At 35.0% G+C, this 24,934-nt stretch overlaps 1 protein-coding gene across 7 annotated transcripts in view; it reads left to right on the top strand.

Moving 5' to 3' along the window:
- dtnbb (dystrobrevin, beta b) overlaps positions 1-9,575 on the top strand; it is a 219,146-nt gene extending 209,571 nt beyond the window's left edge. For all 7 annotated transcript variants that reach the window (XM_039748782.1, XM_039748781.1, XM_039748786.1 and 4 more), the window contains one exon: positions 9,179-9,575. In XM_039748782.1, the coding sequence (XP_039604716.1) occupies positions 9,179-9,198 (20 nt within the window). In that variant the 3' untranslated portion in view covers positions 9,199-9,575. The remainder of the gene's footprint in view (positions 1-9,178) is intronic.
- The last annotated feature ends 15,359 nt before the right edge of the window (positions 9,576-24,934 follow it).

Raw genomic sequence — 24,934 nt, 5'->3', positions numbered from 1 at the left:
AGTTAAGGAGTTGTGCTTTTACATGAATCGTGCATTCCTGGCATGTACCTTAAGGTGGAATAAGGCACAGCATACATACAGAGATAAAAAAGAGTCAAAAAATTACCTTAAGGGTCGTTGCCAAAAAGTTAGTCAAACCAAGCACCAAAACAAAATCCTAACTCATAGACAAATAGACAGAACCTAATTGTACCTAAGTATAAACCACATATGCCTTTTAATTTCTTTAAGTCATATTCTCGATCTCTGTTAGTCCAGAAGTCTGAGGCGCTGATGTTTATACCCCTTGAGCTCTGATGTCACACTTAGCATGACCCCAAACATTACTTCATAGTCATATCTAGTGTGGACTAAGCCCCAGACACCGACAGGTAGACATGTTCTTAATCACCACCACATGTTTATTTACAACTATTTACAAAGTTCAAGTGCCACACAACCCACTTTACCCCAAGTCCAGGCCTCGCACACACTTTGCCTCAGTCTTCAGACCGCCTCCACTCTCTTCTCCTGCTTAGTCCTCTCCTCACCCGACTCCAGCCCTGAATGAAGGGAGGTGGCCCCTTTTATAATCACCCGGATGTGCTCCAGGTGTTTCCTGGCAATCTTCCACTGACATGCCCCAGTGTGGCAGAAGTGCCGGCTGCATCCCAGGAGGCTTTCCAGGTGTCCCTGCTCTTTTTCCGCTCAGCAATTCCTGGTGTGGCAGAAGTGCTGAGGTCCAGGGCTCTCCAGGCTCCGGGCCGCCCCTGGCAGTGACCACAGGCCCTTACAGGGTTGAGTTTCAAAGCTCTGTACCCGTGGTCCCCATAGCAACCAGGGTGGCTGCCCCCACATGGTCTGAGATGGGCGCACGCCCTCTTCCGGTCCTCCAAAGCATTCCGGCCAGTTCGTCGCCCCAGGCATCTGCCACACTAGAAAATCACTAAACAAAAGAAACAAAATAATAATGTTTATAGAATTTCAAAGTGGCATTGCAGAATGGCACAATAGTATTTCAGCACCTTTAAAATGAAAGAATTCCACCAAACTAATATCAAAATTTGATTTTGTGCCCCCAAAAAACTCTAGGAGCTATAAAGAAAAAAAACAACATAACATGACCTGTGAAAAAATGAGACCAAATATGAAAATGGGCCTAAGATTTTAACACTAATTTCAGCTCATTTTTAAAATGAGCCACTGTTCTCGATTAAGTCTTGTGTTTGTCATGGTACCAGCATGTTGCATATTGGTTCGACATGTTAATAACTCTGAACGAGTGACAATATTAGTAGTATTTCTACTTATAAGCACTACTTTTTTGTGTGTTACTTTTTACTTTCTTGTATACAAAGTATAGGGAAAGTATTGGAATCCTTCAAAATTTCCATTTCAAGATTTTGATGAATCTCAATGTTTTAAACATCCCTGAGTCCAAAAATACAATTTTTGGAATTATGTTTGTATGTCTGTCTGTGTGTGTGTGTAAACACGATAACCTGAGTACACTTTCACTTAGGTCAACCAAATTTTGCATACAGGTATTAGGTACAAACCTTTTGGGCTATTTCTGTTAACTGGAAGTGGTACTTTACCTTTTATTCATGCATCTGCAGAGTTCAATTTATTCAACTTTACTTTTAAATTAATTGTTCAATATATTAATTTATATATATATATATATATATATATATATATATATATATATATATATACACATATATATATACATAATATAAAAATCCTGGGACAAGACAGGACTTTTTCAGAGAGATAATTTTACGTCCCGCAAGATGAGACTTTGAGCCAAGAGATTTAACCACACCCGGGGCCGGAAATAAAAGACAAAGAGTAGATGAAAAAGTAGAACTTCATAAAGAGGTTCAAAAATGTTGGCACAATACAAATGCAGAGAAGGCTAGAGATAATGAAAGTACTAAAATTCGAGAGTCTCAAAAAAATAATAGTAAAGATTGCATCAGCACAAACAAACAGAAATTATTACTCTGTAAAATAATGGAACACCGAAAAGAGATTGAGTACATGGACATAGGTGATACGACAGAAGTATGTAGATATTGTTCGGATTTAAACTTTAAGTCGGAGACTTGTAGATCGTCTAATTTGTGTTGTCATCAAGGAAAAGCAGTGTTTCTTCCCAATGAAGAGGTGTATCCGCGAGAATTAAAAGATTACTTGTTTGGTGAAAGAAAAGAAAGAAAAAGAAATCCACATATGTGAGCAGCAGGGACGCGAAGTGGCTGGCGCATAGCGCAGGCAAGGGGGTTGACGAGTGAAGCCCCATAGTAATATAAATATACAATCATTGTTGTGCGGTATACTCCTCAAAAATCCATCCCCATATCTGACTACATGAAAAGTCTAGGGGAGACCACTCCCGATTTGTATTTTTAGGAATTAATTAGCCCTTGGACCTTCCCTCATTATAAAGGCACTCAGATTAGGTTAATTGGTAACTTTAAAGTTGCCTTGTATAATTTAATATATGTGTGTGAGTATGCTATAATATGGACTGTTGACACCCACTTAGGTTGAGAGAGTATGCCATAATATGAGCAGGGGAACCCCACCTTGCAAATAATGTTGCTCTCTGTGACCTAGAGCTGGATGAGTGGAAGCAAGATGGATTGATTACCCCTGGCTTTCAGTTAGTTCATCAGAATCGGTACTATGTGCTGTAAATATGTCACAATTCATCTTTTATAATAACTTTTTTCGCCTGATCAGACTTACCATTCCCGACATTTGCGCGATAGACATATGAGCGCTGACAAAATAGTGGCGATTAAAACGAGGCGTCAAAATCGTGCAGACAAAATCGCGAAAGTTTCATTAAATATGAATTACTAGTTTAAAGCATATATAATAATGTTTATTTTAGAAGTCAATATTATGAGACGCGGCATGCCATCAGCACGGCACGCAGATAGTCCTTAAGATCACGCCCTGCATATGTAGAAAGAATTGCAGCAAGATGTCTTGATAGTTGAGCGTATTTAGACTTGCTGGCTGCCTGACTGCTGGTAATTCCGCTTTGTATACGATGCGTTATGCCAACCCTCGACTGAGTTATTTGTTCGCGGCATGCCATCAGCAGTTATAACCTAGCACATAATGTGTACATAATGCGCACGTACGCGTCCCACTCTCTTGGCCTCTCTAGCGATTTTGTCGTGGTGATTTTGTCGGCGCGCATTTGTCGAAAACCAGTTAGTGGGTTTGTCGGCGCTCATTTGTCCGTCACGGTTTTGTCGGGGCTTATATGTCTATCCCGCTTTTTTCAGTGAACCCATTTCACAAGAACAAGCCATTTTAGCCATTGCTAAAATAAATGTATAAATAGCCACAGGGAATTGCATATATTAAGAAGCCATGTATTTAATTTGTTTTTCTTGCAAATTGCATGCTTGTAAAGTGTTAATCTTCTATTTATGCACATTATAAAAGGTATGGGTGTAATACTATGTGGTAAGTATGTATATTTCAAGCAATTATATAAAATCTGTTTTTATCATTACACCTCTGATCCTGGGTGCATTCAAGTAATTATATATATGTTGTGGATGTATTATGAGCATTGCAGAAAAACGATTGTCATAAGAATCTGCTCAGATTGGCCATTTCTGAGAAATTATTTTAAAGTAAAACAGTATTTTATTTTCTCTCACGGTATGCATACACTGACTATCTCCACAATTCTTTTTCAGCTTAACTCTAAGGAAAACTTTATTTTAAATATTTATATAGAGGATATTCCCAATATTACAGAGAAAACACATTAGAGAGAAGCAATCTGATTCAACCTGGTTATGACAAATACAGAATAAAGAAATAGTACAAGTCTAAATAGTAGCCTCTCTTCTTGTTGTACTCCACACTCTGCAGCTTTTCTGTTTACAAGAACTGCAATAAGCCTTAGTTGTTTAAACCCACCAAAGTAAAAATATTTACATTTAAGTTTCAAATAACAGTTAAATGAGTGATCTATTGCATCTAAATGCACATATTCTTTAAATAAACACACACTACCTCCCCTTACACATCCAATCTCTTTTCAACAGTTACACAAAAATAAGGATAATTTCTATTAATATCTTTATATTTATTTCTAAGAAATTTTATAATACAAAAATACAGTGGTCAGGAAGATAGTTTGTTTAATAACAAACCAAAATAGTGCAGCACAAAATTCATTAATAATATGAATTAAGAAAACAAATATTAACAATTAAAATAATATAACTATCTGATAGCCTCTGATGGTGTATGATCTCTAACGTTAACTGCCAAAAATGCAAACTTTACCTAATCTAATGGTAAGTCAATTAAAAATATCACCTATTTTGAACTTCTTTGGGGTAAAAAATGAAGCAATATATCTAATAAATATTTTGAAATATAAATTGTATATCAGAGCTTCTTTGTACTTTATAAATTAACTTAAGCTGTTTGTTAATTTCTTATTTTCTAAACATAAACTGAAAAACTAAGAAAATTACAAATTGCAAGAAACATTTAGGCTTATAATCTTGCTATTTGCTTCTCTATATTCGTTGCATTACAAATGTAAGGGTGGGGTATGAATCAAAAGAAAGTCTTTTTGACATTAAGGATTAACCTGTTTTAATATGTAGCATTCATGCTAAAATTCTTCAGTAGGATTAAGTTGATGTATTGTTATTGCATGTTCCATATTGTTCATAGTTTTCTGAAAGCCATAATGTCTAATATACCCTTACAATAAGCATTCTTCTCTTTTCCTTATAGAACATGGCATACCTAAATTTGTAAGTAACTGAGAACATTTGTTAATCTCATGTTTTCATGCAGAATAGAGAGAAAATAGTTTATGGTATAATAGAGGCCAAAAGTGAGCAATGCTGCACAATGGCAGATCGATGTGAAAAATGTCCATGATAAAAAGAAAAAAAGTCAGAATTCTTGGGTGATATAGGAGCTGTATGTTAAAAGTATATGTTAAGATTGTGCAGTATGATTTTAATCCACTATGTCAATACAACTGAAATATCTCGGTCCCATGTTTATAAAAATTGTCTTGGTTGAGATGTCTTAGAGAAACATAAAAAAGAAAATATAAATATAGGTGTAAGCCTTAAAATGGAAGTCAAATGAGCCATGCATTGAGATGACAAAGCAAGGCACCGCAATTGAATGAAGGGGAGGACTTGTTTTGGGGAAACTCCAACAAGAGCTGGAGGGCGCTGTAGGATAGTCTGGTATTAAAGACTGTAACACGTGTTGTATCTTTCTGCAATTCAGGAAATTGGCCTTGAATTGGAAAAGGTTGGAGTCGAGGGATGGAGTGGGAAATGTCTTCAACTGAATCCAATTCATGTGCTCTGCTGTTTGAATTGAAATCATTTTAGCCACCCAAACATTTTTTTTAATTGTGTTTATATACTAAATCCAAGTACAGCTGGTCTAAAAAGCAGGGACAAAGACATGGGCTTCAGATGTAGTTTGGAATGACAAAGTTTAATTACAGAACTAGTATATTTGGGGAAAAAACAATGTAAGAATTTATTGTATTACCGTTCTTTTTCACATTTATTTAATGAGAGGAATAGATTCCATGTTATGCTTTGTATTTAGTGTACAGCAAAGTGAAAATCCATAACTGAATACATTTCAAATCCTTTCTGACAAACTATAGGAGAGAAAATATAAAATAAAACCAACAAACCAGTCCAAATTTTTACACTTCAAGATAAAAAGCTTGCAAAGATCTGTATGCCGTAGGGTGTATCTTATTTGATGGTAAAAGGACATTTCAGAAACACATACTAGTGTTCAAAACTGCCTTTTAGCTGTCTGAGCACTGAGAACCACAACCTACAGTATGCAGTTTTCTTCTGGAAGATTACATTTATTTCTATATAAACTACATATCAATTATAGAATTAATATTACTCTGTGATATTCTTTACATACTCAGGGCAGCCTTATGTAAACAATGCTATCAGATTTCAGGGAAATGGTGTTTTTAAGAATTAAAATTTTTAAACACAGTGTATTTTAACTGGAACTGAAAGTTTGTTGCATATTTAGTTTGAAATTTTTGCTTTGTTTTGTTTTCTTTTTTTTTAAGGGTCAAATATGTTTATTTAGATGAGTATCCAGAATCCTGTCCAGAACTGGTGTCAGCCTTTCAGCTCTAGTATATAGCAGGGGGAAAATGAGATGGGTAATCTCTGGGTCTCTTGGCCAAACTACATAATTACTTCTAATATCATAGAATATAATATCATATCATATATCAAGTATAATTGCCACAACTAACAAAGAATTTTCTACCTGCCAGGTAGAATTCAAGCCGATTTAAGACACTGGCAGAGAGGCCCTCCCATTGACTAAGGCGATTTCTAAGAATATTGTGATCAATGGTATCAAATGCAGCACTCAGATCTAAGAGGATGAGAACAGATAAACGGCCTCTGTCTGCATTTACCCATAAGTCTTTTACTACTTTTAACGAGTGCAGTTTCTGTACTGTGATTTGCTCTGAAACCCGACTGAAACTTATCAAGAATACCAGATGTACTGTGGTGATCATTAAGCTGCATAATAACTGCCTTCTCTAGAATTTTACTTAAGAAAGGTAGGTTAGAAATAGGTCTAAAATTTTCAAAAGCAGAGGAGTCAAGATTATTTTTCTTCAGCAGGGGTTTAACTACAGCTGTTTTAAGACAGTCTGGGAAGACCCCCGTATCTAATGACGAGTTTATAATGTCAAGAATATTAGCAATTAGCACGCTGATACCAAATAAAAGTGTTGGTATTGGGTGAGGGACACAGGTGGAGGGTCTCAGTTAAGAAATTATTTTATATAAATCAGGTAAATCTATCCTGGTGAAAGAATTTCATTTGTTTATAATAGAGTACCAGGTACCTTAAGATATGGAAGAAGACAGGAGCAGCCAAAACAAGAAGATGATAATAAAGTACCGGGGTTTAAGAGGATCGGTATTGGGGAGATGTACTATATTATTTCTAATATCATTAATTTTGTGATTAAAAAATACAGCAAAAGCCTCACAAGTTTCACTGGAAGAATTTTGGAGGCATTTATTTGAGTGATCTGGGTTTAGTAGACGATCAATTGTAGAGAATAAGACTCTGGGATTACTAGCATTGTTATTTATAATTCTAGAGAAATAACACCGCCTCTCAAGATGGACTATGTTGTTGTATTCTATTATTTTAAGCTTCAATATCTCATAGCGGATAATCAGTTTAGTTTTTCTACATTTACACTCAGCTCTCTGGCATATTCTCTTGAGATCAGACACTTTTTGGGTCTTCCATGGTGTAACAACGCTAGAAATTTTTTAACTATCTTTTCAGGTGCAACTATGTCAGCAGCAGCTCTTATCTTAGTATTAAAATTTTCCACCTTACTATTTACATTATTCACACTATTGTATTAAACACTACAAATGGACTGGTTGCTTAGAATGTTTGTAAATTTTGAAGCTGCTGCTGAATCAAAGAAGCGTTTTTTAACAATATTCTTCTCGTGAATATTTTCTATCATTATTTCTATATTAAATAGTAAGAGAAAATGGTCTGATAGACCAATATCAATGATCTGCTTCACATCAACTTTTAGTCCTTTAGTAATTACTAAGTCTAACGTATGACCTGCTTTGTGTGTAGGTTGACTAATGTGCTGGCTCAAATCAAAAGAGTCCCGGAGGTTCATGAATTCAACCTTCAACCTTCATTCCTTTAAATATAACTACAGGTATATTGAACACTCTTTCACTCACATATTCTTCCTGTTATGTAGTCACATATCCACAACAGTGCAGTCTTAATTCAAGCACATTTTTGGAGATTTATCGCATTTGCATGCTTTTCTGGATATACTGTATTCATTTTTCAATTTGTTCCTACTTGTGAACCCTGCTGTCCTTAGTATCTTTCTTATCTCAACAATATCCAGCCTTGATCCAAGCTTTTATGTCATGGCCACTACTTATATACATTATTGTTAATCTCACAACTGCAAAGTAAATCTTTTCCTTTACATTCACAGGATTGGTTTTTATCACAATGCAGTTCTGTCATTTTTCTCCAGTTTGTCCACCCAGCTTGTATGTTTTTTGATTTCTTCATCACATTCTTCATTACTTTTTATCTTAGGTTTTAAACTCATCAAATTTAGTTAACATCATGGAATTGTCTCCTTCCCAACCATGTATGCACAAATACACTGCTTTTAATCTACTGATTCTCAACAACACTAATCTGTAAAATATCATTTCAAAGTATCATTCTTTATATTTTCCATTTTCATTTACCAACACTGCATTGTTTCTAAATGTCATGCTACATAGAGAGCTCTTTCTTATCCAGTCTATGCTCTATATTTCTTATTTTAAGAAAAAAGGTTTGGTACAACTTGCATAGATGCTTAGCCTTAAAAAGTATGTGTATTCATTTTGTTGAGACTAGATACACATGAATATTTTAATCATTTCTTTAAAGATATAAAACATTGAATTCTAACTTTTAAGAGCAAACTTGTAAGCATTGCTATTGTATCATTTAGTTTTTGTTCTCTAACTAAACACAAACTATAATTCTCATACTACGTCTCTTTTTGAAGTGCTTCAACATGTGATCAGAATATATTTTTTTCACTTGAATAATACAGAAAACACATCTACCTTGTGAACTTTTTTGGTAATTTAAATTATAAATTAGCATGAACATATATGCCTTTCACACTAAAAATGTAGTTTAAAATAGAACACACTGCTATTATCCAGTCTCTAGGGAGGATGTTAAATATTGCGTCTGTTCATAATAGCGCATTAACATACTGTGCTTTTTAACTAGATTCAGCTGTTAAAATCATGAACTATAAATAATGTAATAAGAGGAAAAACTGCATAAGGTTTCCTACAGTATTTTAGATTTAATAATAGGTTATGGATTTGTGCTTAAAAATACAAAGACGCAGTCTGAGTTTATATAAATTGCACCTGCATTAGAAAGATTTTTCAACGCTGCTGCTTTCTTTACAAGTAGTGTATAAAAAGCAGATGTTTTTCTAGACTGTTCAATAGGGGAAGCCATAAAAGCCATTAAGTAATGTATTCATGGATACATTTTATGTATAATATTAATCTTTCTTGTTTGGTTTTAGGCTCTGGACAAATCAAGTGAACATACATCAAGAATCCTTTAATCCCCTTGGACAGTTACATCAATCCGTCACCGAAGAAACTGTCACCGGCCATAGCAATCTCACTGACGTTTTTCAGAGGAATTTCTCCTTTTACCCATCAGAGACCTAAAAGGTCCTGGATGCATTCCTTTCATTAGGAAATATGCATGTTTTTTTCTTTTTACATTATTTCTCAATTTTAAATGTTTCGATGTAACTTTATTTAAATGAGAGAAGTTTTGGGTCTTCATAAAAACAAAGAAAAAGCTGCAATCAAAAAATGTGGCACCAACATTTAATTTACTGTACTACTGAAGCTGTGACAGAGATATCTGGTTTTATGTTTATTTTTATATATTTTTCCACATAATATTGTCCTGAATATATATATATATATATATATATATATATATATATATATATATATATATATATATATATATATATATATATATATATATATATATATATATATATTTCACAAGGTTTGCTTAAAATCAGAGTAATGTGTTGCCTATTGCAACATAAAAACCACATTGCAGCTGGAAGGTTTTGCATGAAGTTACTTTATGGCCATGCTCTGTGGCCTTGCTTGATATTCTCATAACATTTTAATTCCAGTGTATAATGTCAATTAAAGTGAATAAATCTTGTTGCTTATTTCCAGTTTACTTGATCATATTTTAATAATTCTATGGTCAGAAAAAATACCTTTAAAAGGATACCACTTTTTAACCCTGTTTTACTGAAATATTATAAATAAGGCTTCTCTGTTTTCCTGTTTTTTTCTTTTTTTCTCTCAGATGGTTTAATTTCATACTAACTAAATTAAAAAGTCCCAAAGATACTCTGTCAAGTATGTTAATTAAATAGGTAGTGTTTGATTCAGATTTCAGTTACTAGAAGAAAAGTAATTTGGTAGTCAGAGGTGCTATGAGTTTGGTAGAGATAGTATTGGAGAGCTGTTAGACAGTGCTCAGGGATAAAGGACTGTAAACCTCTGTAAACAGTTTAGAGTTCACTGAACAGGAGTAAACTAAAGGCAGCGAGTATGTAAGGGGAGATTGGGAGTGATTATGGAAGGGATTCCTTATTGGTGAAAAAAATTCATTAACACAGATAGAGTGAGGAAAGACTTGAACAAAGCAGAAATGCAGTTAACCATCAGGTTGTGCAAGATTTACTCTGATGAAGTCATCTAAAAATTTTGCATAACAGAATGGGTGGAGCAGACATCTAATAGTTAGCTTATGATGAGTGAGACTTCCCGTACATTGATGATGCAGAATCTACTGGCAATTATTTTAATATCTGTTCTTTTAGAGAATATGAAACTGCCAGAAACAAACAAAATAGCCAATTTAATTGTACATGTGAATAACTTCACCTATTAATGTATTTTACTCTTCAGAATGTTTGTCCAAATGTTGTGTAAACAGCAAAATGATCCAAAAAGTGTCAGGACTTTAAATGTGTCATTTTGGGAAAACATTTTAGCTGTGGAAGCTGGACACTGTAGTGTCTATTTTTGGGACTTAAAAACAATAAGAACATTTTGAAACCTGCAATTTATAAGCTGTTGCATTTGCTTGAAATGTATGTTTATTTGCATAAAGATTTATATATTTTTGTTTTATATTTGTGCCAAAATATTCATTGTAAAATTTACTTTGTAATTTAGACATTTTTATGTTTTATTTTGCTCTTATTTATGTGAAAAAAGTATTTTTTTACTCAGTGTTTTTCACAATGGAAATGAAAATAATTTGAGATTATTAAAGATTTAGTATTTTTTTCTAATATTAATCAATCCATTATGAAGATATTTTCTGATAAGAGTTAACTTTCTTTGATGTAATGGAGCTCTTGGGTACCCCAAAAACTTAAGTGTAATAACTGAACTTTTTTTTTTTTTTTTACCTAATTTTGTTATCTGAGGTACAGTGTTTGTTGTTTTCAGTATAATTGGTTAAAACGTTTGACATCCTGTAAACAGTGGATCTGAAATACCACTGTAAAGGGAATTGTCAATTTTCCTGATCATTCTTAGTCATCATTGTAAGGCCATGTAGCATCAGAATGTCTTGTTTGTCAAAATTAAAGAAAGAAATTATTGATAACTGTGACATCTGATAATTCCCAGCAAGTGCTCAGTCACTGCTTGTCACCATGACTGGACTTTTTTTTCTGGATTACACTAAACTGCTGTATATCTGACAACTACTTAGCCCCCACTATTATGAAATGAATGAATGCTTGTAATGTTATTTGACAAGACACAGTTTTGCTGTTGTTCCCAGTCTTACCAAAGTTAAACATCAGATTTAAGTAACAAACCCTTTTTGTAAAGACTGTCTTGGTGCTGGATACCATTATTTAATTATTATTTCACAACCCTTATTTTATTTCACCCAATGACTGTGTTTCATCTGCAAATATAATGTAAAATAAAAAGGCAGCCATTTTAATTCTGTTTTTTGTATTTTTATAAGACATCTGCAAATATTTGAATGTCCCTAGACCTTTATAATTTGTGAATAATAAATGTTTCTGAAATCCCATCAGTTTATTTTTAATATAATAAATGTTTATAAGGTGTGAATGCTGTATGTCCACAAAGAAAGACACCTGTCAATATACTAATAACTGATAAAGCAGTTAAGGTTTTGCAGAGAATATATTTATTAATACCTTTAATTCAATTTCTTTTTAAAATTCTGTATTTATAAGCATCAGATGAAAATGCATTATAAATTATTTAATGAGACGTGTTAAAAATCTGCTGTCTTGTGATCCTGGTACAGTAATTTAATCCCAAAAAGTTGATTAAACAAATTGTTGCACATAGCAGACTTATTCCAACATCAGCCTATCTCTATGTTGAATGGTCCCTTTGGCAGTCTTTAGCATCACAAGCTACATTTCAGAGGTCACTAGTTTCCAATATTTTGTAACTTGCTAAAAGGTGGGTAATAATAACTTAAAATGATTAGAAGAAGTAAAAATGCAAGGCAATTTATGGTAAAATATTGAAAGCAGAAATAATTGCAAATGCCTTTTATCCCGTTACAACAGAGAAAATTCTTAATATATACCATCAAGTAACTGTAAGACAACATAGACTTCAGCAGTGGCACACTAATTTAGAATTAATTTTAAAAAAAGTGCAGGTACAGCTTTTCTAAAATGCCAAAGAGAAAAAACGTGGGCCATACATTTAAGAAATAGCCAGACTTTGCCAAACACTAAGGCAAATATGCCAATTGATCGTCTTATTGGTTTCAGGCATACTAGAAGCTCATTTGCTCACATTAGCCATAAGTAAAATCTAGTAATGACAAACTGGTTTTTATATGTGGACATTTTTCTAATCTTTTTGGAACTACTTTCACTTTATAAATATTTCAATTATATAATTAGGTCAGAGTTATTGTATATAGAGTGCATACATTTGGTTTATGATATCTTTATTTGAAAAATACATTACAGATTGTCAGAATACATTACAGTTGTTTATACAGTGTGCCTATTTTTTTACTGAGAGCAAACGGGAAGCTGCTGAGGGTCACACAGACTATCAAAGGTGGGGACTGAACCGGCAAACTACCTAAATAATCAGCTGTTTATGATTCAGGTTTGTTCATCTCATAATTCAGTAAATATTGCTTGAATTTCCTTAAAAAGAAAAAATATGCATGCCTGCTCCTCTCAATATACGTTGTCAATAAGTATTCATGATAATTTATGAGATATGTCTGTTTCTAACAATGTTAAAATTAAATATGTAATTTTATCATTGTTTTAAAATTGAATAGTTTTCTTTGAAATGTCAATGAAAATGGTGGAGTTTCTTTGCTCTTTGTGTGTGATTCTTTTGTGATCTGTAATGAGTTATTTGCGGTGTTTGAATGGTTTGGATTTTTTCCTGTTGTACAAAGAGTTGCAGTCATGCTGAATATTTGCATCCTTTATGTGAATTTGTTTGTGTGCATTCACTTTTGACTTGTTAATAAGCTGTCAGTATGGGCTCCAGCTTTCCATCACCCAAGCTGAAAAAGCAACTAAGTAAAAATGAGTATTTTTATTGGTTTAAACAAGACTAGACATGACAAACAGTGGTGAGCTTAGACTTCATTATAGGCTATGGAAGGATAAATATGTTGAATTTCACATGTTTATCTAAATAGTGTAGCTAGCCATACTAACAAAGCAGGTTTTAGCAGGAACTAACAAAAGTTATTTTCAATTATTGTAGATGTGTAAAAAATAAATTCAATAGCATATATTCCTTTATTTTGCATCCTGAAAAAAGAAAATTGTACTAGTTTACAAAATATGAAAAATGTAAATTAAATGCTCTGAGTCCCTGCAATTCTGCAATTCTGAACTGGATTAAGTAGATTCAGAAATGAATGAAGGGATGGGTTTATTTTATACACCTTTGCAACTAACAGAAGTACTTAACGTTTACCAGGTGTATGGGTTAAGATAAGAAAGAAAATACTTAAGTGTTTTTTAAATGCTGAACTTTTGTCATTGCTGACTGAAATGCCCGTGTTCATCCATCACCAACACTACCTTTCTGATAGCTATCAGTTTCTCTGCTGTCATGAGTCGAGGAATTGTTTGTGTATGATTGGATTCCATAATTGCCATATCACCTTGCTGAACTTCTTTATATTTTCTGCTTTGGTGGGATTTCACAAATATAGTATATATTTGATCCCACATTAATAACTTAGATGGCTTGTTGTATAATTGAATCTGTGGATTGCAGAAAATGGGAGGATGTTTTTCACAGATACTGCTACAGGTCTCTATATTATTACAGGAGACAGCACCAGTGGTAGTATTTAATAAAGTTATAAAGATTATTTACAGTTGATCCATTCAGCATTGATTTAAAATTCACAACGATGCATTGTCACCAAAGCATAAAATTGTAAGTGCCTTATCATAAAATGTTTTTAATAAATGGCATTAAGAAACAGTAAAGGTTTCCAACTATGCCCTCAGTCCTTCTCTTTTTACCATATTCTGAACAGTAACCTGGTTGCACAAAAAGGCTATATTTTATTCTATTTTATAATGGCTTATCTCTATCAAAACTCCCAAATCTCGCTCCTTTGTTTATGTACAACATTCCAAAATAATAGTTTGTGGTAAGCGAAGCTGCACATTACCTTTCACATACAGTTTTATGAATTTGAGGCTAAACTTCATTTCACATATGATTTCCCAACCGTGAAACACACAAAAAATGTGTTTTGCAGTTTTAAAAGTTTTTCAGGGGGATTGATTAAAATTATGGAATATTGCAATTTTATTGGCAACACCGTATACCACGTATGGATCCTCAGATTTCTCAAAGTAGAGTCTAGATCAAAATAAACGGGAAAAACTGTCCTTTGGAAATTCAACATTGCTAAACACAAGCAATGGTGAGAGAAAAAGATGTACTCAAAAAGATATAAACTATAACAGTATTACTTCAAGGCAATAAAATTGTTATCCAAATTAGCTGAAAAGAAAACGCCATACCTGTGGAGATTCCGCTTTGACTGATACAGAACTCATGCTGATAAAGTTGTCCTTCCATCAGCCCCAGAGCTCTCCAGCTCCCTGATGAAAACTGTAGACTTTGTTGGCACTGGAATTTAGGTTGCCACCCACCTTCATTACAACCCCTCTCTTAAATACGCCGTATTGCATATGTTTTATGTTGGACAAGCAGCAACACATATGCAAAATTTCTTAAAAGTCAGTTGCCAAATCAATTGAAAATATTACGTTTTTATTTATATAGATAACCAACATGAAAACAAGCATGCCTACAATACTGAAGCACATATTTAGCATAAGTAGCAATCCCAATTATTGTATCACAAGTGATTGAAAATTTATGAACCTGCCCCATTCTCAAGCTTGTAGTTTATTTTGTGGAAATGGCTATCAAGTAGTGATCACACCGCTTCCCCATTTCTCCTCCCATCCACACCATGGTAAAACAATTTGAACCTGCATCAATACACCTGGCCTTACTCCCCTTCCATCTGGTCTCTTGCGTGCACAATATATCAACTTTCCTTCTCTCTGTCATATCAGCTAACTCTCTCCCTTTACCAGTTATACTACCAACATTCAAAGTTCCTACACTCATTTCCACTTTCTTTACCTTCCTGTTCTCCCCCTGCCTCTGCCGACAGTATCCCAATTTCCGCCAGCACCCTGTTGGCTAACAGTACTGGTGGTGGCTGTTGTTAACCTAGGTCTTGACTGACCCAATATGGAAATCTGTATTGTCCACATATTGACCTGGCAAAATTTTACACCGGATGCCCTTCCTGACATAACGAATCACACTGGTTTGTGCATACCCTGTGGCTGGGTTAAACAAAGTTAGATAATGTACGCATGACATAATATTCAGGCATGTTAAGTGACCAACTTAATTAATATGAAAGTTGGAGCATTTCATATTTTTGCTTCCTCCAAGAGTCAGTTATTACATTTTTCTTTATTAAATACTTTTATAACAATGAGTCATATTCAGAAGTTATATTGATAATTGAATGCAAGTACATGTTGTAGTAGACTACATTAAATACATTCTTTTTAACAGCACTTTACAATTAAGTTAAAAACAGAGCACAAATATGTTTTTGTGGCTTAATAGCAGGCTGTGACAAATAGTTTTTCTTAAACATAACATTTTTTAAAGTATACCTAACAGAGAAAAGAAATGTTCCCATCTAGCTATTAATGTTAGTTAAAACACAGCAGTAATCTGTTAAAATTATATTAAATAGTAAGAACTTGGAAAGGAACTATTTTATTGTATAGTGAGAATATAATGGGCAAGAAGTTCAGGGGTTTGCCACAATTATTCTTGTAGATCTGTGACTGAAAGATCAGGGTCAGGGTGCCAGAGATTAAATCCTAATCCACTGAAGCCTCCCAACTCAACCGCTGTCCATTTTTAAACCCCTCCTATATTGTTTATATGTTTATATTAGTTTGGGCAGCAAAGGCATTTATGTTAGGATAACATAAGGTGAATTTGCCCCATATAGGAAAAATGTCACAGGGGTGACAGAAGGAAGCATGAAGTTTTAAATGCTTCTTATTGAACATTCACTCTTTTGTCAGTAAAGCTGTTTTGGTAAATGATATTAGTGTATATTAAGTACAAAATCTGATCTGTGTCTTCTCACTGAAACCTGGCTTAGTAAATGTGACACTGTTCCCCTAGCTGAGATGTCACCAGATGGATACTCACTCCTTCACAAGTCTAGAGATTCTGGTCAAGGAGGATGCCTTGGAATAATTCATTGTAACAAAATGCAAATCATGTCTAAAAATGTTGGCGTCTTTACATCCTTTGAGGCATTCATTTTAAATATTAAAACAGATTCCAACACAATTATAGTGCTAGTCTACAGACCACCAGGGCCATATTCATTGTTCATGACTGAATTTAGCAACCTTTTATCTGATTTGGCTGTAAATTATGATCACGTAGTACTGATGGAGGGTTTTAATGTACACATTGATGTGGAAGCTGACACTTTTAGCTTATTTGTTAAATTCAGTAGGATTTTGGCAGAATGTCAAAGGTCCAACTCATAATCATAACCACACATTAGATTTAATTATAACTTACAAAGCTGAAATTCAAAATTTAAATATTACTTCATTAAATGAAGTTGTTTCCGATCACTACTTAATTACATTTGATTTAGTCCTGCCCTTGCCAAAGCACTCACAGATTAAAATAAAGACAGTGTGACATCTAGATTGTAATTCTGTTTCAAAATTTATAGATACTTTGAGTAAGTCCAATGTAATTGTGGAAAACCATTTAGATCAGTTAACATCAATTGTAAGCGTGGAAAACAATTTAGATCAGCTAATATCACATTATAATGTGACCTTGAGAGATGCTCTGGACACGGTGGTTCCCCTTAAAACAAACGTGATCAAAGCATATAGAAACTCTCCCTGTTTTAATGAGAACACTCGAGCTCTTAAATAAGAATATCAAAAACTGGAGCGCAGATAAAATACAACAAAGCTACATGTATTTCAAATTGCATGGACAGAGAGTGTTAAAAAATATAAAAAAGCTCTCTTTAAAGCTCGCTCAGAATACTATTCTACAATAATAGATAGCAATAATAAAAATCCTCAGGTACTGTTTAGAACTGTGGCTAAATTAACAAATGGAAATTCAGATCTACAGTGCAAAATACCAACAAATATTAGCAGTACAGACTTTATGAACTTCTTCAATGAGAAAATTTTAAATATAAGATCCCAGATCTCAGCATCACAGTACAAACCAAATACTGTCTTGACCCTGCCTCACATTGCATTAAGCACTTTAGTAATTTTAATCCTGTAACTGAGTGTAAGTCTTAACTTTAATTTCTAAAATGAAGCCCACTACTTGCCAACAAAACTAGCGCAATGGATGTACTTGCAGTGCCTATTCTAAACATTATCAGTAGTTCATTATTGCATGCCACAGTCCCTGATTCACAGGCTAGAAAATGATGTTGGCCTTACAGGCACTCTGCTCGCTTGGTTTAGTTCTTATTTATCAAATCAATTCCAATATGTACAGAAATGTGCTGACAGTACTTCATCTTTATACACAGAAGTGAGATATGGTGTCCCGCAGGGCTCAGTACTGGGACCTTTACTATTTTCAATTTACATGCTTCCAATGGGATCTATCATTTGGAAACATAATGTTAATTTTCACTCATATGCAGATGACACCCAGTTATACCTTTCATTTAGATAAAATTAAGTTTCTCCGATGTCTTTAATTAGTTGTGTTCGTGAATTAAAGGAGTGGATGAATGAGAACTACAGTACTTGTCTTTAAATACAGATGAAACAGAGATGTTAATTGTTGGAGGGAATGACGCTGATCACAACAATATTCTGTCATCATTTAACTCGGTTGGAATCACCATTAATTTTACTGAATCAGCCCGCAATCTAGGAGTTATATTTGAGTCTAGCATGTCATTTAAAACACATATAACAAAGTTGTCCAAATCATGTTTCTTCCATCTTAAAAATGTTGGAAATTAAGGTGCTTTCTAAATAAACAGGATTCTGAGAAATTAATTTATGCAATTATTTCTAGTAGGATTGACTACTGCAATGTGGTGTTCACTTGATGTTCAAACTGTTCTTTATATAGTCTCCAGTTAATCCAAAATGCTGCTGCAAGAATTATTACAAGAACAAGAAAATACGAACACATAACTGCAGTTCTTAAATCCTTACACTGGCTCCCAGTTAAGTTTAGGGCAGATTTCAAAATCCTCCTTTTAACATATAAAGCATTAAATGGCCAAGATCGGGCTTACTTGTCTGAACTTTTCATGACTTACAAACCAGAGCTCACATTAAGATCTCAAGATGCCGGTCTGCTTATGATTCCAAGAATTAATAAAATAACAATGGGAGGTTGAGCTTTTAGTTACAGGACCCCTAAACTATAGAATGGTCTGCCTGCTACTATAAGAGGTGCCCCTTCGGTCTCAGCTTTTAAATCCTGGCTGAAGACTCACTACTTCAGTTTAGAATATCCTGACTAGAGCTGCTGATTAACTGTACAGACCACATCTCTGTTGTTAGTCATTAGCACTAAAACATAAGTAACATGATACTTAGAAATGGATACTAACTCTCACCTATTCTGTTTCTCTTCTCGGTATTCAAATGTGGCACTTGGTGCCACAGCCCACCTGCCAAGTTGTTTTGCCTGCCTAAGGTAAAGTCATCCCTGATGGAGGATCACAGGAATCGTGGAAAAGATGGGTCCTTTCATCGGATTAGCGCTATTTCAGCTGTGGAATGGCCAAATGGGGGAGGCAGCTTGATGAATGATGTCTCCAGGAGTCTAAACAAATCCAAATCTTATTATGTGATATCATCTACTGTTAAATTCTACTCCATACTTCTAAAATTTGTATTTTTATACTATATTAAGGATTTTTTTCTGTGTATTGTATTGTATTGACCCCCTTCTTTTTGACACCCACTACACGCCCAACCTACCTGGAAAGGGGTCTCTCTTTGAACTGCCTTTCCCAAGGTTTCTTCAATATTTTCCCTACAAGGGTTTTTTGGGAGTTTTTCCTTGTCTTCTTAGAGAGTCAAGGCTGGGCGGCTGTCAAGAGGTAGGGCCTGTTAAAGCCCATTGCAGCACTACTTGTGTGATTTTGGGCTATACAAAAATAAATTGTATTGTATAACTGATGATTACAAATTCGTCCTTGTGTGGATTGGGTGGCTGTGCATGTGAATGTGAATGTGACTGGTGCCCTGTCCAGAGTTATTTGCTGTCTTTTGCCAAGTGTTGCTAGCATAGGTCTAGCGGCTGGTACCTTAAGCATCTGAAAATTAATATATATTGTAGCTCTTTCCTTACCATGAATAAACACTGCATTCTTCCCCTAGACATTTGATCTCCTGCACTTTCCCCTGTCAGGGTTATATTTCTCCATCAGCAAATCCACCTGCTCCTTCCTTGAAAGGTGAGACCCTGCAGGCTAACAGTTTGAGTTCACTGATTGTATGAACAATGTGAACACATTGGCACTAAAAGTTAAAACTAATGACAAAAATAAAAGCACATATTGAGACACACAGAGTGGCACAGTTTATTTAGTGCTGCTACTAGAATGCCCTAGAGACCGGGGTTTGAAATCTGACCCCTCAAATCTCAAGGACATGCTTGTTATGTTAGATGATGACCCTGTGCTGGCCGTCATGATTGAGTGTGACTGGCAGAGGGTGCAGGCAACCTTTGCAGCGCTAACTACGGACTTTTACCCAGTGCCACAGGGGAAGATACCAGTTTTCAAAAATCTGTTAGTAGTGAAATAACATATGCAAAAAATGAAAGGATACATTTACAGATGTGCCTGTACAGAACAGAACCTGCCAGTGTCACAATACTGTCCTTTAAATGTCCATGCTATAGTGATAAAGCAGCAAGCCATATTTATTTATTTTCAAAATATTTTGTCATTCTTGTTTTTCTAACGTCATAACATTTTGTTATAATCCTGCTTGTCCTTTTAGATTTGCTATATTTATACCCTAAACCATTGTTGGGATGTTGTTGAATGAGACTGAGTAAGTTGGTATCCAATTCAGTAATTAATTTTGAATACAAATGTTCATGGAGCTGAGTTTACAGCTCATACAAATAGCGCTACAAAAAAGCACAAGTTAACGTGTAGTCAGCAATATTTCCTGCAACATTTGCACACAGAACTGCACATCATGGACCATTCACCACAAAAACCAAATTCCACCGAGTTGGTTGGTCCATGTCAAAACACAAGCAGATGTTGAATCCTCCAATTAGTCCTGCCATGTCCCGCCATGTGACAAATTGCATTCCTTTACTTTTCGCAGAGGTCTCTTCACGCCTTTAAGAAACCAGTGAAATAAAGCTACCGCATGCCATGATTTGTGAATGGCTCATGATAGCTCTTTTACTTGTGTATTCTGTAAAAGTATCATTTCGTCCACAAAATTGTCATAAAATGTCAAGAATCTATAAGTGAATACTCCTTGACTATTTTCAGGTGTTGTTTCCAAGAGTTCATATGTTATTTGATGGTGCAAAAATCTACTCTGACTATAATGTGTGATAAAGAATGTTGAGCTTCTAGCAAGATCTAACAGGACTTTTACTTTTTAAAGTGTCTAAAAAATGTTTTATCAGTAAACACTTTTAAAGACCACATTGGGCCCTTATTGCCCATTTGTAACAGGCAGTTTCTGATAAAGGGTGAGAGGTGATGAATGCATGAAAGCATACAGGTCTTGCTGGTGAGAAGATTTTAAAAGCAGTAAAATTAATGAAAATTCTTGCTTGGTATTGGGGTCTCTTTGGTACAATTGCAGTTGGCATCATAGGGCGTTCTGGTGGGTTCATTTATAACTGAGTTGAAATAACTACTACACTTGTGTCCAAGGTTAAAGCAATATAAAGGTGTTCATTTATTTCTTTATTCAAACTGACCAATTATTGCTAAAGCAGACCCCTGTGACATTTTTCCTATTTGGGGCCAATTCATCTTTGCTTCAGCTTTTCTGTAGGTAAACAGTTACAATAAAATATTAAGCAATTGTGAACAGGTACGCCTGGAGATTTCAATCTAATGGCCGAAGTTCAACTTGGATAGGATGTGTTGCACTGTACAGTAAGTGTCTCATTATCATCTCCAGACAGAGGAGCAGCTTTGGTGACAGATTGCTGTCACTGTCCTGCTCCACTGACAGACTGAGAAGATCGTTCCTTCACCACACTATGCGACTCTTCAATTCCACCCGAGGAGGTAAACGTTAACATTAAATAAAGTTATTTTCTGTTTTATCTATCTATCTATCTATCTATCTATCTATCTATCTATCTATCTATCTATCTATCTATCTATCTATCTATCTATCTATCTATCTATCTATCTATCTATCTATCTATCTATCTATCTATCTATCTATCTATCTATCTATCTATCTATCTATCTATAAGTAGTCGACTATTTTGAAGTTAGAAGCCAATGCAGAGACCCACCTTTATAGAGTTAATGTACTCTGAAAAAGTTAAACTAATGAAACTGTGTCTGGTATATTAATAAAAGAGGCTGCTACTAGCAAATATGTGTCCTTTTCAAATAGCTTCAATCCCTGTGCTTCTCTTCCAGTAACAAGGACCACATTTTCTTCATTATGGTGAGACACAATGATTTGAGGCATTTCCGCAGGTGAAAGACACATGTTTCAGATGAGCTGATGGAGCGTCAACTGAGAGTGTGAAAGGTAAGAGTTTTTCCTTTCTCTTCCAGACAGGCTGGCACTCTAGATAGATAAATGAAAGCAGAAAGGTTAGCAGGTGTCAGACTGTTAGACCCATGTTAGAGCTGTCATTTTATACCAGCAATATGTCCGACAATGAAGATGTAGAAAGGCAATTTCCTGTTAAACTGCTTCCAAAATGTGTGTGATTTTGTGATATTCCTTTCTTGTGTTTACATGAAATATTCACGTATGTTGCTATGAAAAGATACGAGAAGAGAAATACTGATACTCCCAGCAATCAGTAATAAAATATATTACTTCCAATTATCTTATATTGTCGCAAACCTAATTCAGATACACAAAAGGTTGGCACCCTGTAGACCCCATTTTAAATCTCAAGAACAGAAATACTATTTTTTGAATTAAAAATAATGCTACACTTAAGAAAAAAGCTTCCTGTGGCAAATTAATGTATAGCTCAACTGGGAAAAAATAACTTCAACTTGAAAAATACCAGACTTATTCTTTAAAACAGATGGAGGTCATGGATTATTGCAAAGACACCACAACACCTTCTGGCTAGCAGTTCCCTGCTGGGCGAGTCACTCTTGTTTGTGAGCCCTAGTGTGTCCCGTAATGGAAAGATGGCCTGAGTAGGGTTGGTTCCTTCTTTTCATCCAGTATATCTGGGGTGGGCTGCCGTTGCCTGATACCCTCAAGTTAGTTTGTGAGTTTTCAATAAATTGGTAGATTTCTATGAGAGGGGAATAGGCTCATGTTTTGCAGGGTGAGTCTGATCTCTGTTTCTTACACAAGACTAAAGCGTTTTCTGGGTTCTTTGATTGCTCTTGGATGATTGTTTTCTGCTCCCAGTTATTTACTTGCATGTAAGTTTTTAATTCTAGCATATGCTGTAGCCTCTAAGGGCTGGTTTATACTTCACGCTCAGAACGCATACATGCACACATCATGGCTGCCACACGTTCCCTGCATTCATTTGACGAGTCCTCAGAAATTAAAATGAAGCCTGCATGAGTCACAGTACCAGCAGAAAATCAGGGGGAGCAGTGTGATCGAGTCGGAACATGACGTCAAACTCTCTATTTGCTGTGAACATGTGACAGAAAGCCGTTTTGCAGATCCTACAGGATCAATGTGAGCGCTTCAATGTTTGATAAATGGTTCGATGTGCTGAAGCAAAATGCCAACATTCAAATGCATTCCTGGTGTTTTCATATTCAAGCGTTGCATATTCCCCATCGTAATGACGCGATACATTTTAAAGGTCTCACATACCATCTTTTGTGCCGCAAGAGAATGTACGACAGCGTATTTGAGCCACAGAGAAAAAAAGTTAGGGACACATTGAAAATGTTTATTTTGTGATTAATGTGGAAATTTTGGCTTTAATCTTGAAATTTCCACTTTAATCTCGTCATTTATTTTGTCATTAGAGTAGACTGTCATAAACGCCATCTTAAAACCAACCTACTTGTTAATCACTGTGCTTCTGGGGCTGCTCCTGCGCTGACAGCAGTGGCAAGCAGCAATTGCCACACAGAACACATTAGATTTATGATATTCCAGCTCTCTGCACATTTAGATGAAATGCATTAAAGTATGTATGTTACATTTTACAGATAAATCGTTAACTTCATTTAAATAACGAATACTGTTAATAATTACACGTGGGGCCGGCACGGTGGCAGAGCGGTAGCTCTGCTACCTCTCAAGGAGTCACGTATGTTTTCCTGGTGGGTTTCCACACACTTTTCAGAGGTATTGTGGCAAGGTGTCCTCAGAGTTTAATGGGTGTTTCAGGCAATTCACAACACAGGGAAGCTGAACATTTTCTCACTGTGATGATATCTCACACTGCTACCTGGTGGAATCTTCTAATTTTACTAAAGTACGTTCGCAGGTATTAACAGTACAACACTTGCGTAGCAGTAGCATCTGCAGGTACATGTGTCGCGTCACATGAAGTTTAAACCCGGCCTAAGTCTTTTAGTATCTCCTTAATGTTACTAGCCTCTGGGTGAATATGAATCCAGAGTATTAGATATTTGCTTCTCTGTACGTTTTTGGTTTCCTTAATGCACCCTAACTGCTAAATATTAAACCAGCCTCTTTTATATTGTTGTGTTTAAATGGATTCTAACATACACCTCTTAATTTTTACCATCATGTGCTCATAATCTGAACAGTTTGCGGAGATAATTTTTCACTGGCTAATATTGTAGAATTTCTTTTCCTTCAGTAATTTCTCTCTCTTTATGTTACTCACCCACTGAGGAGCTCTCTTAGATTTATCGTTGTCAATAATTTGCCTTTACTGTTGTCCTGTATTGCCTTCATAATTTAAATTTACTGCATTGCTCCTCAGTCTTCTTCACATTTCAAATTTGCCACTTGAGTTCAGATTTCACTTTTCTGGAAATAAATGTGATTTTTTTGCTTTTTGCAGACTGACTCCATCTTCTTTCATCATGATCCCCAGTTGTTGTATTTGTGATAAAAAGTGTATATTTGTGTTCACTAACCAGAACAGGATGAAGTAGCAGAGGGGTAGGAAAGTGAAGCGGGGGAGTGCGGTCAGAAAGACTCAAGCCAATGGCTTTGGGGCTACTGCACTTTGTCCTTCTACAACCCTTTCACCCACAGCCCCACACTTTCAAAGACCCTTTGTCTACCATCCATGGAAATGCCACCAATTACAAGTTTAGTAAAACATTTAAAAACAAAAACGTAGACTTAACAGGTTTATAGATTTAGTGTCCAAGGTTTACATTTTGTCCATTGGTATTTCCTCCATTAAAGTAGCAAACGTTGACTTATGTTTTAAAATATTTGGTTTTATGATGTCTTAACCACATGTTTGTACTTTTTGTTTAACCT

The sequence above is a fragment of the Polypterus senegalus genome, chromosome 3 (assembly GCF_016835505.1).
Source record: "Polypterus senegalus isolate Bchr_013 chromosome 3, ASM1683550v1, whole genome shotgun sequence".
Classification (NCBI taxonomy): Eukaryota; Metazoa; Chordata; class Cladistia; order Polypteriformes; family Polypteridae; genus Polypterus; species Polypterus senegalus.
Note: the sequence above shows the minus strand (reverse complement) of the source record. Positions and strands in the feature narration are given on the sequence as shown.